The sequence below is a fragment of the Danio rerio genome, chromosome 23, assembly GCF_052040795.2.
Source record: "Danio rerio strain M-AB ecotype USA chromosome 23, GRCz13ab, whole genome shotgun sequence".
In the NCBI taxonomy this organism is placed as follows: domain Eukaryota; kingdom Metazoa; phylum Chordata; class Actinopteri; order Cypriniformes; family Danionidae; genus Danio; species Danio rerio.
The window spans coordinates 29,642,266-29,655,979 of NC_141043.1; the positions used below are offsets into that span (position 1 = coordinate 29,642,266).

The window sequence follows — 13,714 nt, forward strand, 5'->3', positions numbered from 1 at the left end:
ATATTTTTTTTCAGTAAAGTTAATTTAATCACATCACTTAATTTTCTCATGCCATTTCTCTTGTCTATTGCCATTACTGCAGATTTTTAGCCCATCATTAATTCTGCTTATTTACTTGATTAAATGTGTAAATATAAATTTATTCAGTAATTTATTACTTTTTATTTCATATATTAAGGTTTTAGTTATGATACTCTGCTGGATACTCCCAAAATAATTCAGCAGAAATCCGCAGATTTTTACCAATATTCTCAGCAGAAATAACAAAAAACGTCCGCAGATTCCATTTGGCCCTGGTCATCAGCTACCTGATATTCCAATTCACATAAATGTGTGAGTGAGGGTTTTTGTTTGTTTGTTTTTGTTTAAAAGAGGGTATAAATTATCTTTATCTATAACGTGAGATAGGCATCGCCATGTTTACTTGCGGCCACGTGTTTGCCTCATTCATGAAAGCAGAACACGCAGGATTCAGCACGTAAATTCACAAGCATCTCCCCAAATACATGCAAGTAGAAGGCTGGTGAACTTAGAGAAGAATAGATTCAACTTTATAGTTGCTTTCATTGTGTGTATCCTTTTTGAATAAAACACGTTGGCAAATTATATTTGAATGGATTGTAAGACTTCCTTGTGTATTTTACAAAGTCTAAATGTATTGTTTTACAAGTACCTGTGGTTATTTACATGTCCAAAACATAAAATAAGAATTAGGCGGTTAAAACAAAAAAATTGTGATAATATGACAAGTCTTTCTCTGGCTCACCATCAGCCAACGCTTTAAAGCTCTGTTTGAATTTTTCAGCTGCCGCTCTAAGGGTAAATGAACTAACGGTAACTTGTCATGCCTGTCAAGCTGGATAACGAGTAAACACCAGCACCATCGACTTTATGGTCCTTACTTTAAAATGTAACAAAAGTAGAATTCTTTAGTGATTTATCCGGCTGTTGAAGTCCCTTCCTCTTTATCCCTGTCTATGAGGTGCCTAACTCTGTATTAGTGCACAAGAGAGACCGTATTCACTCCACTCCGCAATGAACTAAAGTGTTTTTTGTTTTTTGATAGTCAAACGTCCCCGCATTGCGCGACACAACGAATTGATTATGAAATTCATTGACAACTCATTTAGTAATCGATTTAAATCGATTTAATTGATTTGCTGTTGCAGCCCTATAAACATTTAGTTCAGATGGCTTGATTTCAACCACTTGATAAAATTTATTTTTGATTGGTTTACTGTGATTTTTAATTGAGGGACAGAATTAAAAAATATATATATAATTTTTAATTATTATTATTTTTTATTATCATTTAACAAAAATTTTATCATTCATGTTTTTAAGATAAACAAATTAACAGGTTTGGAGCAACATGATGTTAAGTAACCGATGAATAATTTTATTTTGGGTGAACTAACCCTTAAAGCATCAGTATTTTGTTTGATTTGTTTACACATTATTGCCTAGTCCATTACGGTAATATTCAGTGTAATAAGTAAAAAAAAAATAATAAATTCAATTAATCAAAAAAAAAAAAAAACACTTTAAAAAGTTTTTTTTATACATATATTCATTAAAAAATAGGAATGGGATTGGGACAATACTAGCAAGAGCATGCCATTGTTTGTTTAGTTAGTTAATTAAATTACAAAGAATTCAATTGCAGTTTAAACAATTACAATTTTAATTAAAATAAAATAAACACCACGATTTAAAAGTTATTTATTTCACCAAAGACATATTCGATCAAAAATGGAGTAAAACATCTAGAAAGACAATCTTACTAAAGATTTTCTAAATTATTTTTATTAGTGCTGCTCTATTCATCAAAAGAACAAAAGGTCAAATCAATAAATGTAAATATAAATAAATAAATAAATGAAAAAATAAATAAATAAATCAATCAAAGATGAACTTTATGTTGGTCAGTTCAAGATTTCAAAAACAAATGCCTTTCATTTCTGAGGCAAAGTGAGGGATTAGTCTCAAGCAAGCTCACTCACCACAGTCTATCTCATCACTCAAGTCATTGCAGTCAGGCCGTTTGTCACACACATACTCCCGGGGAATACATGCCAGGCCATCCTGACAGCTGAACTCATTAGACGTGCATTCTCTGGGGCTGGGCTTAACTGAAGTGGTGGAGACAGACATACAGAGCGTTGTGACCAACAATACGTAATGCAATGCAGTGATCCAAGGAAAACTGTACATGAGGCTTTGCTGAAAGATGTTTCAACATTTCAATGCAAGTCTATCACAGCCTTGCCATGCTGAACCTGCCGTTCCAAGAAGATACAAAAGGGCTCTGTTCACACAGGCAGCGAAAATCTGACTTTCTGAAGTTTTGAATACAAAAGTGCGCAATTTTAATAGTCTGAATAACACCATTTAGAAATACAGTCGTGTTTGGTTGGTTTTGTTAATTGTAAAGCACACACTCTGAAAGGTCAGGTCAAATTTGTATTTATTATTATTAGTAGTATTTTTATTATTATTATTATTATTATTATTATTATTATTATTATTATTAAAGGCAGTATACTGTTTAAAAAACAGATCAGATTTTATCAATCAAAATGAGGACAGCCTGTTCAAAAGATCAGACATCCAAATCAGTTCAAATCAAATTTATGTGCAGTGTGAACAAAGCCAAAGTGTACATATGTTCAATGTTCATTTTTGCGTTTCAATTCAATCTTGATCATATCTAGTATATAAAAGGGACATCATCATCATCACTTCAATAACATGCCATGCAAAGCATTTGTTCTTCTCATCAAACTCATCAAATCGAAATCAAGTGCACACATGCAGAAATGTTTTATTCTCTATTCAGCAACTACATATGCTCAACATTCCATGTCGTTCTTATAAGTGAACAAGACTGGGCTGTGATCTAATGCACTTCAGTCCTCATGCAGCAGACCTGTTTGAGGACAAACCTGATATAAAGACGGACTCCACAGGAGGAAGAGTATCAGCTATAAACCAGACATAAATATTATCTACACTTTATTCTGATGAACGATGACTAACTGCATGACAGAACTGCAGACATGAATTTCTATGAAGAGAGTAAAATGTAAAAGACAGCTTTAAAAATGCAAACTGATTCAGAAAACATCAAACTAATTATTATTATTATTATTATTATTATTATTATTATTGAAAATCACATGCATTGCTTATTAAATAGATTATATTTTGTCATTTTATAGTCATCAATATTATTGCTTTACTAATAAATTATAATCATTATATGTAATAAATAATAATAACAATGTATTTATAATATTATTAATACAGTAGTTTACAGATAGCATTCACATTACTACAACTAATAAAATAATAAAAACCAATGTAAAACAATAAATCGGTATGAAGATTTTAACTACAACAACAATTATGTGTATGACAATAATAGGTTAAAGTGTACAAGCCTGCAAATATATGCTTTTGTCAGTATTAATAATAAAATACAGCATAACTATCAACCAAACTAATACAAACTGTAACTAACTTTTAGGTATCAAGATCTACTAACCAAGAAATCAGAATTAAATAAATTTTAAAATATATATCATTCATACCTTCTCCAAGTCGTCTGAACTGAAAGCCAACAACTGAAGTATCATAAGAGGCAATGGTGCCCTCTTTAACCACCGAGAACAACACTTCTCTGATCTGTGTTTCATTAGAGTTGTTATCTGAGCCGACGTCCAACTCCACAAATACATCTTTGCCGATTTTCCTGCAAAATGTACACAAAAATTGCTCAATCAGAACAACAGTCTAACAAAATTGCATAAACCAACCATAGATGGCTCACTTTAAGAGCACAGTATGTAAATTTGACCACTAGAGGGAGCATATTCACAACAAACAAAGGCTTAGTTTAATGGTGTTGTGGCAGTGCATTTACAGTATGTAATTTTGTCCACTAGAGGGTGCATATTCACAACAAACAAAGGCATGGTTTAATGATATTATGACAACGTTAGCATGTGATTATGTAATTAACATGGTTGTATTAAATACATTTTAAAAATTGCTACAATTGCTCTGCGCAGTGTAATAAACCGCACAAAATATTGATGCACCCAAGATGCATACGTTTTTTCCTATGACGTTAAATTTTTCTATAAAACCAAACCGAAAATTGAGGGTGTATAACATCATCGCTGACACACAACACTGATCATACAACTAGTTAAAACTGCTTATTTCTCGGAATTTGAACATCCTTCAAAACATTTGGGATAATGCAAGTACATCAAATATTTTACACTGTTCTATTGGTTTTGGGACATTTTAATGAAACATCTTAAATACGGTGCAATTAAACTCAGCCTGCTCAAGGTGATCTGTTTGCTGTTTTTATTAGGAAACCAGTCTGTTTAAAGATATCCAAACTTGTTTGAATTACTTTTATATGTTGAACACACAAAAAAAATATTTAAGACTGTTGAAAAGGTAGCCATTGTTTTTTTATAGTATTTTATTTATACAATAAAACTCGATGACTACCAATGGCTCCCAGCTTTCAGCATTTATTTATTTATTTATTTTTGTAAAAACAGAAAACAGAAACTTATAAAAGTTTGGAACAACATGAGAGGGAGTGAATGAATTACCCCTGTAAGTTGATACGTTTAAGATGATGTGTGATCAAAATGAGCACTTGACTAAATGAATGTCCCAATGATTATAAATAAACTGTCTATCCTAAATAAAAGAACATGCACCAATTCATTGGTGTTTAAAACTGAAAATGGTGTTTACTTGATGAGAACCACATTGACGGTCTGCTGCCCTGGTATTCTGTTGTAGTCTGACTCGAGCTGTAAAGAAGATAAACACCATTAATCATCGCTGCACCTTGCAAAGCACTTCAGTCTCTTTATGCCATTCTAGTTGTACTCATTTAAACATTAACACAGTATAGACCAAATCAGAGGAAAGGCATGTGATCAATAATATGAGAAAATATTCAGGTGGAGCACAACATTAACTATTAGCTTTAAAAACTTCTTTGGTGGTGTTTATGAAGTCATTATATGTACATACCGTATCGACGACTGCAGATGAAATCTCATTGAAGGCATTAGAGTAGATGTCATCAAGTTCCGGCACATACTGGAATGAGTTTGTGAAGTTCACCAGTGCCCGATAGTAAACTAGAATCAAGAAGACAGCTGTTAAGACTTACAGTGCCAGAAAATAATTGTTTGTGTCCATCAGTGCAAAGCAATTTATACAGTCACTTTCCTTTCAGATATACAAGCATACAGACTAAACACAAACCAATGTTGTTGTTAATAAACTTATTTTCACTTTTATGCATATTAAGTTACTTTCCTATTTCAACCAAGTAGCAACATCCCACTCTCACTTGTGAAGCTAATACGGAAATAACTGAAACTGCAAATCATCGAATGATTTTGGTGTATATACAGTAGCTACTGTAGTATTACTCTTCATGACATGAGTGGGATGATTTTATTTAATAACTTTATTTAATAAAACTAATCCGTTTTATTTACATCAAGTTATATTAAGTCTGCATAAAAAAGGGGCGTGGCCTGCTTTGTGTACTTAATTGTGTTCACAAACCATTTCAGTGGCCTCCATTTCCCTGGTGAGTGAAATTCTCACATACTTATATGCTTGACATTAACTTTTTTGATCAGCAGCCACTGTGGCTAGTAGTTTTCCGACATTACTAGCCCCTCGCCATTTTCACTAGCCACAATTTTACTGTTGGGTAAATATATTTTATACAAATAAATATGACTTTGACATGCTACAATTACTTGATTTAGATTTTGTGTCATCTCCACATGCCTCCTCATTCATTTCACTTTTGTGTTGTATGAGCTTGCTCAATAATCATGAACAAATGGGTCAGGGTTTCACAGTAATACAATTAGTTTTTATTTCACATAATTTTCATAGCTCAAAATGACGAATCTACCAAATGTATCTCTGACCAAACCAAACCAAACATAAACAATTAATGATTTCTTAGCCACAAATTTTAAATGCGTCCAAACAAGCTAAATACAGTATACTATACTTTTTATTTAACAAAAAAATATGCACAGTAATCAGTCCTGGCTAAATGTCCCAGATCACTAATTAACTACACATAAATAGGGAGCTAATCTCCCATTAAAGCAATGGCAAAAAATGATAATTAAACCATATTAACGCAGAAGAAAGCAGGTAAAAAAAAATTCCATGAAATGAAAAGGATGATCTCTCTCATACACACACGGTTAACATAAGACCCAAAAATAATCTGTTCAAAGAATCGTTAAAGCGAAAGGAAACCGGAGCTTACAAAAAGACAAATCTAATGCTCTTGAAAGCAGCAGGACTGTGGGTGCATGTTCATCTCTTTTTGTCTAGTCTATATGAAAGAGAACCGATCACATCAGTTGTGTTTCTCAACACAGTTGCTTCACGCAATGAAACGGGAGCATGCATGCGTTTTAAACAGTCGTGCGCATCACCTCAGCTGTTAGTGCGAGCGATTATCCTCATATTCGGTATTCACCTGCTTTCTATTGCCCGCACGAATGCAATTATTTTTGTCAGTCATGTTGCTTTTCAATTCTAAGATCGCTTTTGCATGCATTCTGGGCCATCCTTATTGTCAAACCCTGCTTTTAAGAATTACTATCTAGGAAAATTATTTTCAACCAGCCAAAGTGGCTAGTAGGAGTGTCTGTCTAACCCACCAATGCTGATATCTATCCGCATTTGGCAGGTGTTAATGTCAAGCCCTGCTTATATACCATATCTATAAATGTATTCTTTTTAAGATCACTTATCATTTATAATTTTCTTTAAAACTGTAATGCACTCCAAAATCTGACAGATTGATTAGCTGTAAGCTAAAGAAAAATTATCTGAAATGTTGTCGTACAGTGTTCTGCCTTAGAGGCTCAATGTATTACAACAGTATTTTTAGAAGACTAAACATTAAATATCTAAGCAAAATGCTAGCAGGCATCTGAAGCTCCACTAACGTTCCGCCTCTTTGTCCTTTTTTGGTTACCCCCAGTTGGTGCATTAACAAAATGGCCACAGCTGGCCACACGCACTTTCAGCTTCATTTGCGCTCTTCAGAAACCTATAGGTGATGTCACGGATACTACACCCATATTTTTTACAGTCTATGCCAGGGATCACCAAACTTGTTCCTGGAGGTCCGGTGTCCTGCAGATTTTAGCTTCAACCCTAATCAAACACACCTGAACAAGCTAATCAAGGTCTTACTAGGTATACTTGAAACACCCAGGCAGGTGTGTTGAGGCAAGTTAGAGCTAAACCCTGCAGGGCACCGGACCTCCAGGAACGAAATTGGTGACCCCTGGTCTATGCTCTCAACACTTTTATTAGGCAAAGCTTCTTCGCTATGATCTTCTATGTGAAGCTGCTTTGACACAATCTACATTCTAAAAGTGCTATACAAATAAAGGTGAATTGAATTCTAAAAATACATGTAAATTAAAATAAATTTTTACAATGAATAAATTCATAACATTAATTAAATTATGTAAAGGCTAATAACTAAACATATGGACTATAAATGTTCGATATTAAAATTGGGTGGGGCATTTAATTAACACTGTTTCAAATAAAAATAGAAAATATACATTCACAATTTAAAAATTACTAATTTAAACCACCACATATACACACTATTGATCAACTCAGAAAAAAATAAATAAATAAACCTTCCCACAACCAATATTCAGTCATCCATTCATTTTCTTTTCAGCTTAGTCTCTTTATTAATCTGAAGTTGCCACAGTGGAATGAACTGCAAACTAATCCAGAATATGTTTTACGCAGTGGATGCCCTTCCAGCTGCAACCCATCACTGAGAAGCACCCATACACCCACATTCACACACATACACTACAGACAATTTAGCTTACCCATTTGACTTATACCGCATGTCTTTGGACTTGTGGAAACCGGAGCACCCGAAGGAAAATCGCGTGAGCACGGGGAGAACATGCAAACTCAGAACAGAACAGAAATGCCAACTGACCTAGCCGAGGCTCAAACGAACAACCTTCTTTCTATGTGGCGATCCACTGCACCATCGTGACGGCCCACAACCAACATACTAATGCATATTGTGAATAATATTAATAATAATAATAATAATAATAATAATGATAATAATAAACTAGTGCTAATGTAATATGTTTGTGTGAAACAGCTTGACATTTGTGCAAGATGCGATAGCTGAGGATTGAAAAAAAGTTTGGTTTTGTGTTTTTAACTAGTCTCTTAGCCTAACCAGGAAAGTCAGTAACTGTGTCCCAAATGGCACACTATACACTATGCACTTATGCACTATGTACTTACACACTCAACAGGATAGTATATGTATATAGTGGCGTCCCAAATGACACACTAATGTTTTTTTACTAAGCGGAAATTCAAACCATTTCCCTGATGACGTTTGATGGTTGCCAAATCAGTGAAATAAACGACCGAATTATCAAATAATACCTGCTGTGAGCATTGCCGCATTCACCATCAGGAGGCGCTATAATCACTCTTGTAGGAGAATTTTGCTTTCACCATCCAATTAAATAAAGTTATCCAACATCTGCGTCTGATAGCTCCCTTCCGCTACGTAAGCAAACCTGCGGTCGTTGAGTGCGAGTACTGTCCATCATTACACACTACATTTTAGCGGCTGAATGAGTGCATCATCCGGGTAATTAAAGTGCACTTATTATTTTTGGAGTTTTCAGTGTGAATGCACTACTTACACTATTTATACTACAAAATGGCATAGAATAGTGCATAAGTATGCGATTTGGGATGCAGCTTATATGCTAGTTTAATATATTTATGGTCACTTTTAAGGCTTGATGACCAGACAAATCAAGTAGGCAATAGTTTGGCCAGGATGGGAAACCAGAAAGACAAGCACAAAGAATAAGCAAACAACTAAAAAGGGCATGAAAACACAACTGGTGAGTGGAGGCACATTTACAGTGCAGTACAGATGAATTCGGTCATCAAAAGGTCAAATAATCATTGAGAAGCACAGCATTACAAAATCTATTGAGGAAAGGTTTCAGCACTGGCTGCTCCAATTCTTCAGCTGCTGTTCAATACCAAAAACAAATACATGCTATTAGCTTATGCCCACAGCCTCACAGTAAGTCAACCTTTAAAAAGCTCCAGCCCTTTTACTGCCCTCCCGGCAGCTCGCCTGGCTGAGTTTACCCGATTTCAGTTTGTCAAACGGAGTTGAGAAAGGAAGTCAATATTTGTCCTCTTTCTTACAGTTAGCTGCGACTCGCCATAGTTCTCCAAGAGTCATGTTTAATGTGACTTCCAAATGGACACACGGCTTATATACACAGTCACACATAAACTCTCTTTTGACCTTTTACTCTTCTTAATGCCTTTATAGATTTAGTAAAATTGATAATACATCTCAGAGATTAATTAACTCGCTTTTCACACCAACTGGACACCTGCTGTCACAGCTCGGTCAATTGAATTTGCAGTCCACGTGCGATGTATTGGAAAGTAGCACTTACTGCTTATAGGATTAGTGAAAGAAACTTGCCCCAAGCTTAATCTTTTCTAATTGTGCAATACATTGATACATGGTTGCCTGCATCCCTAATGGCAAACTCATTAAAATAATAAAGCTAACTTTGGCCATTAAAGGACAGTGAAAAAAATGAAAGCAATGTAAGAGTGTCAGAAGGTCTTGACTGAGTGACTTTGTCCAGGCTATAATAGGCTGAGATCCATTCTGAAAGGCTCACTGCTATGCCATAATTCCTTTTCACCCTACAAAGTGAGAGTTTAGAATGGATGAAGGGCACCATTTACATCAGGACTATTTATTCCTGCTCTTCCAGGGACAGGGACTTGCATTTTACAGACCCCCTATTTTTTCATGATTTTTGCAATTAAATTACATTTTGTGGTGGTAATTCACAGAAATTTGCAGACAATTTTGCGATTAAAAATGTATTAAAATATTAATATAAATATAAATATTAATATAAATAAATATAAAAATATAAAAATATATATATGTGTGTGTGTATGTATGTATGTATGTATGTATGTGTGTATATATATATATATAATTTACCATATTAGGTAGCCTATATTAGGGGTGTGCAATTTAAAACAGTGACACACATCATAAAAATAAAGTTTCTTTATTTTGGTCTCTTGTCAAGACAAAATAAAGAAGCTTTATTTAGAAGCGAGTAAGCCAACGCAAGGTTGTATAACTTTTTTATCCACGATCTTACTTTCTCTCAGATTGTACTCTCCAGAGCATCTGACATGTATCTCACGCATAGGACATGTGTTACGGCTTCCCCTACTGTAATACACTAAAAAACACTGATTGCTGTAAAACACAAATCGCAGGGAAGTGTTAATCTAAATCATTTATCAATTTCACGAACATTATAATACTAGCCATACATTGAAAGACATTATTTGTGCTTCACATTCGGTCACATCCAGCGGCAGTCATCCTTGAACCAATCTCCATCTTTGTAAGCTGCTTGCTTTTCTGTAAAATATATATCTTGATTATCTGTTTTGGAATTGGATGTTTTATGAGATTCTTTAAATTTTTTATGTTTATTTTGCGTTTAATTAAGAATTGTAAAGGAGTTTTTGACTTTTTGTTGATTTTTGTGTTGGATTCAGTGATCGCGGAGTCGCAAAAAACTAGGGGGTTTGATTTTAACTTTTACCTTAAACACCTGAATCATCTTATCAAAGTCTTACTAGGCTTACTACAATCTTCCAGACTGGTGTGTGTTGAGGCTAAACTTTAAAGGGCAGTATGGACACTCTGATGTACATCACAGATTAAACTGTCATGCACAAACAATGCTCATTACTTGTACTTTTTGTAATTCTTCAAGCCAAATGTAACACCTTCAGTTCTACCTGGCTCATTCCCGATGAATTCAAATGGACAATTTGACTATGAAATGCAGACATTGTAACAAGGATGCTTAAGACTGCAATCTTACTGCCTCTTCAGGGTCACAATGTAACTCCACAATAGGACCTCTCTGACCAGCATTCATAATGGTAGACATATTAGTAAAGGATGCTACAAGCAATAACCTCTAGTCTCAGTTGTTAAAGTAAAGTTTGGTCATACAGTCATGACCTTGGTGCATCTCCTAGGGACAGGGGAGTGAGGTTTACTCACACAGCTCCTCAATTCCATTCACCCCTTTATCCAGGTCATGGCTCAAACGTAACCCCCTACTAGTGATCTTGGAGATCTTGATTAGTGTTGGAGCAAAGCTTGGCAAGGACCCCAGACCTCTAGGACCAAGTTTGCCCATCAATACTCTAGTGCATCTCTTAATGCTCTCTACAAGTTGGACTCTGTTACACTCACACAACTACAGTATACCCTTAATCCTATCTGGGTCACGGCACCAATATAACCGCTCTAGTTTTTTCTTTCATCTTCCCTGGATGGCATTCAAAATGGGAATGAGATAAAATGCTAACAAGGGTGCTGAAGACTGGGGCTGTGGTCTTTAGCATCTTTGTTGGCAAATTATTTCCCGTGCCATTTTAAATGCCACCCAGGAACAACATCAGTCAATAGTGTGTTTCTTGAGGCCAAGCGAGTATGGTTTGCTTATAAAGTTCCCACAAGATGGCCTCCACTAAATGAAGGGCCACTTTAAATGATCAGTTTTGAGCATTTTGGCTTGGAACAACCCTTCGATAGGGTGCCATGACAGTTCAAACTACGAAGTGTTTGGTTAGGATGATGTTACAGAAAATACAGGGAAAAAGAAACATCAAAAGGTCTGGACAATTTGTTGGCAATGACCCATAATTAATCAAATCACTTGTGTGGGCACACTATAAAAGCATTAGCCTGTATTTCAATAGCTCAGCCAGCCCAGTGTACGTAATCTCATCTCAGAGGCTCTCGCTAATAAGGCTGCAACTTCGAAAACCACATTCTCGGTCTGGAACAGGGCAAAACCCCATTCAGTCTTTCCGTTTAGGAAATCCCCTGTTGAACACCAGCAAGGGCACGAAAACCACATTCAAACATGGGGAAAGACAGTGCATTTCAAATACTCGATTCATACACTCTTCTTTCCATACAACAGCATAACTTTGGCAGCTTTGTGGGACGAGCTCTCCATGGGACACATGGAGGCCTGTACGGAAGACAAAGAGCTGATTGAGCCAATGCGGCCAGCCTGGCCTTTAAAGCATGAGTCTTTCAACTCGACCTTCATTCCCCTCACTCCTCCTCCTCTTTCCAAGAGCCCTTCACACTGTATCAAACACTCGAAGCAGTCTTCTTGTCTTATTTTGTGGCTCGGTGGAATGCACTTGGACAGAGATTGGCTGATTTTTCACCAGTCTATTCCCAGACACAAACTGTCCAAATGTCAAATGTGCATTTGTGAGAGAAAAACCTCCATCCATCATAATGCCACAAAGCCAGCTGGCAGGGCATCTTGTTGTCGTTCTGGTACTAAACAGAATTTCACACTCCGAGCAAGGCGGTGTGTAACCGGTTTAGATGTTTACTGCTCAGAGATCATACGAGCAAATGTGTGAATGCTAAAATTAAAGAGTAAATGGGGGAAATTATGTATGGCAGCCAACGTGCAGAAATAAATGACAAAAATAGCAGTGGTACTCAATATTTCTGACAACATTTCTGCTGTAATAATGCTGGTTTTAAAATGGCATCTAGTCAGGATTTTCAATTTGTATAATCTCTCTTAATTTGTTGTATTTATTAACATTATATGTCAATAGAAAAAATTCACCACAAAAATAAACTTTACAATTTTTTTTGGAAAATAATTATGAAGTCACCTTGAATAACAATTGCATGCACTCTAGTTGCAAATTTCTCACCACATTTACACCACTAAATTAACTATAATATTGTTGACAATGTCATATAATGCTTATTTAAAACAGAAGAAACCAAAATTAATGCATTTATAAGATTTTGACACTCATCTCCACCTTTCTTTAACATTGGAGCTACCAGAATTCTAAAACAACTAGAATTACCATAGCAGTCATTCTAACTGTTCTCATACAAGACGTCATAAATTGTCGTCATATTTACATTCAAAGCTTCTATTAAGATATTCATTTTAAACTTTGAATGTCTGTCATCATATTTAATTAGGTTATCACCCTAAAATACAATCTTTTTGCCAATACAAACTATAGTAAGGCTACTAGACCACATGCAAATGTCCTCGACTCACTATCATTTTCTCATCACATTTACACCACCAAATTAACTATATTGTTGAAAATGTCATATAATGCATATTTAAAACAGATGAAAGCAAAATGAATGCATTTGATGCTCATCTCCACCTTTCTTTAACACTGGAACTACCAGAATTCTAAAAACACCAGAACTACCATAGCAGTCATTCTTACTGTTCATATACCATACAAGACATCATATTTACATTCAAAGCTTCTATTGAGATATTCAAATTAAGCTTCGAATGTCTGTCATCCTATTTAATTAGATCATCACCCTAAAATACTATCTTTTTGGCAATACAGACTACAGTTAGGCTACTAGACCACATGCAATTGTTTTCGACTATCTTTCATTTTCTCACCATATTTACACTTAATTACTATAATATTGTTG

At 35.1% G+C, this 13,714-nt stretch overlaps 1 protein-coding gene across 50 annotated transcripts in view; it reads right to left on the reverse strand.

Annotated features, from left to right (window-relative positions):
• Window positions 1-13,714, reverse strand: part of hspg2 (heparan sulfate proteoglycan 2) — a 187,124-nt gene that overhangs the window by 108,459 nt on the left and 64,951 nt on the right. For 33 of the 50 annotated variants that reach the window (XM_087307235.1, XM_087307240.1, XM_087307232.1 and 30 more), the window contains exons 4-7: window positions 5,071-5,180; window positions 4,786-4,844; window positions 3,594-3,754; window positions 2,004-2,132 (exon numbers count right to left, since the gene is read on the reverse strand). In XM_087307235.1, the coding sequence (XP_087163361.1) occupies window positions 2,004-2,132; window positions 3,594-3,754; window positions 4,786-4,844; window positions 5,071-5,180 (459 nt within the window). Of the gene's footprint in view, window positions 1-2,003; window positions 2,133-2,945; window positions 2,985-3,593; window positions 3,755-4,785; window positions 4,845-5,070; window positions 5,181-13,714 lie in introns of all 50 variants that reach the window. The other 17 variants (XM_087307197.1, XM_087307196.1, XM_087307204.1 and 14 more) reach the window with 2 other exon arrangements.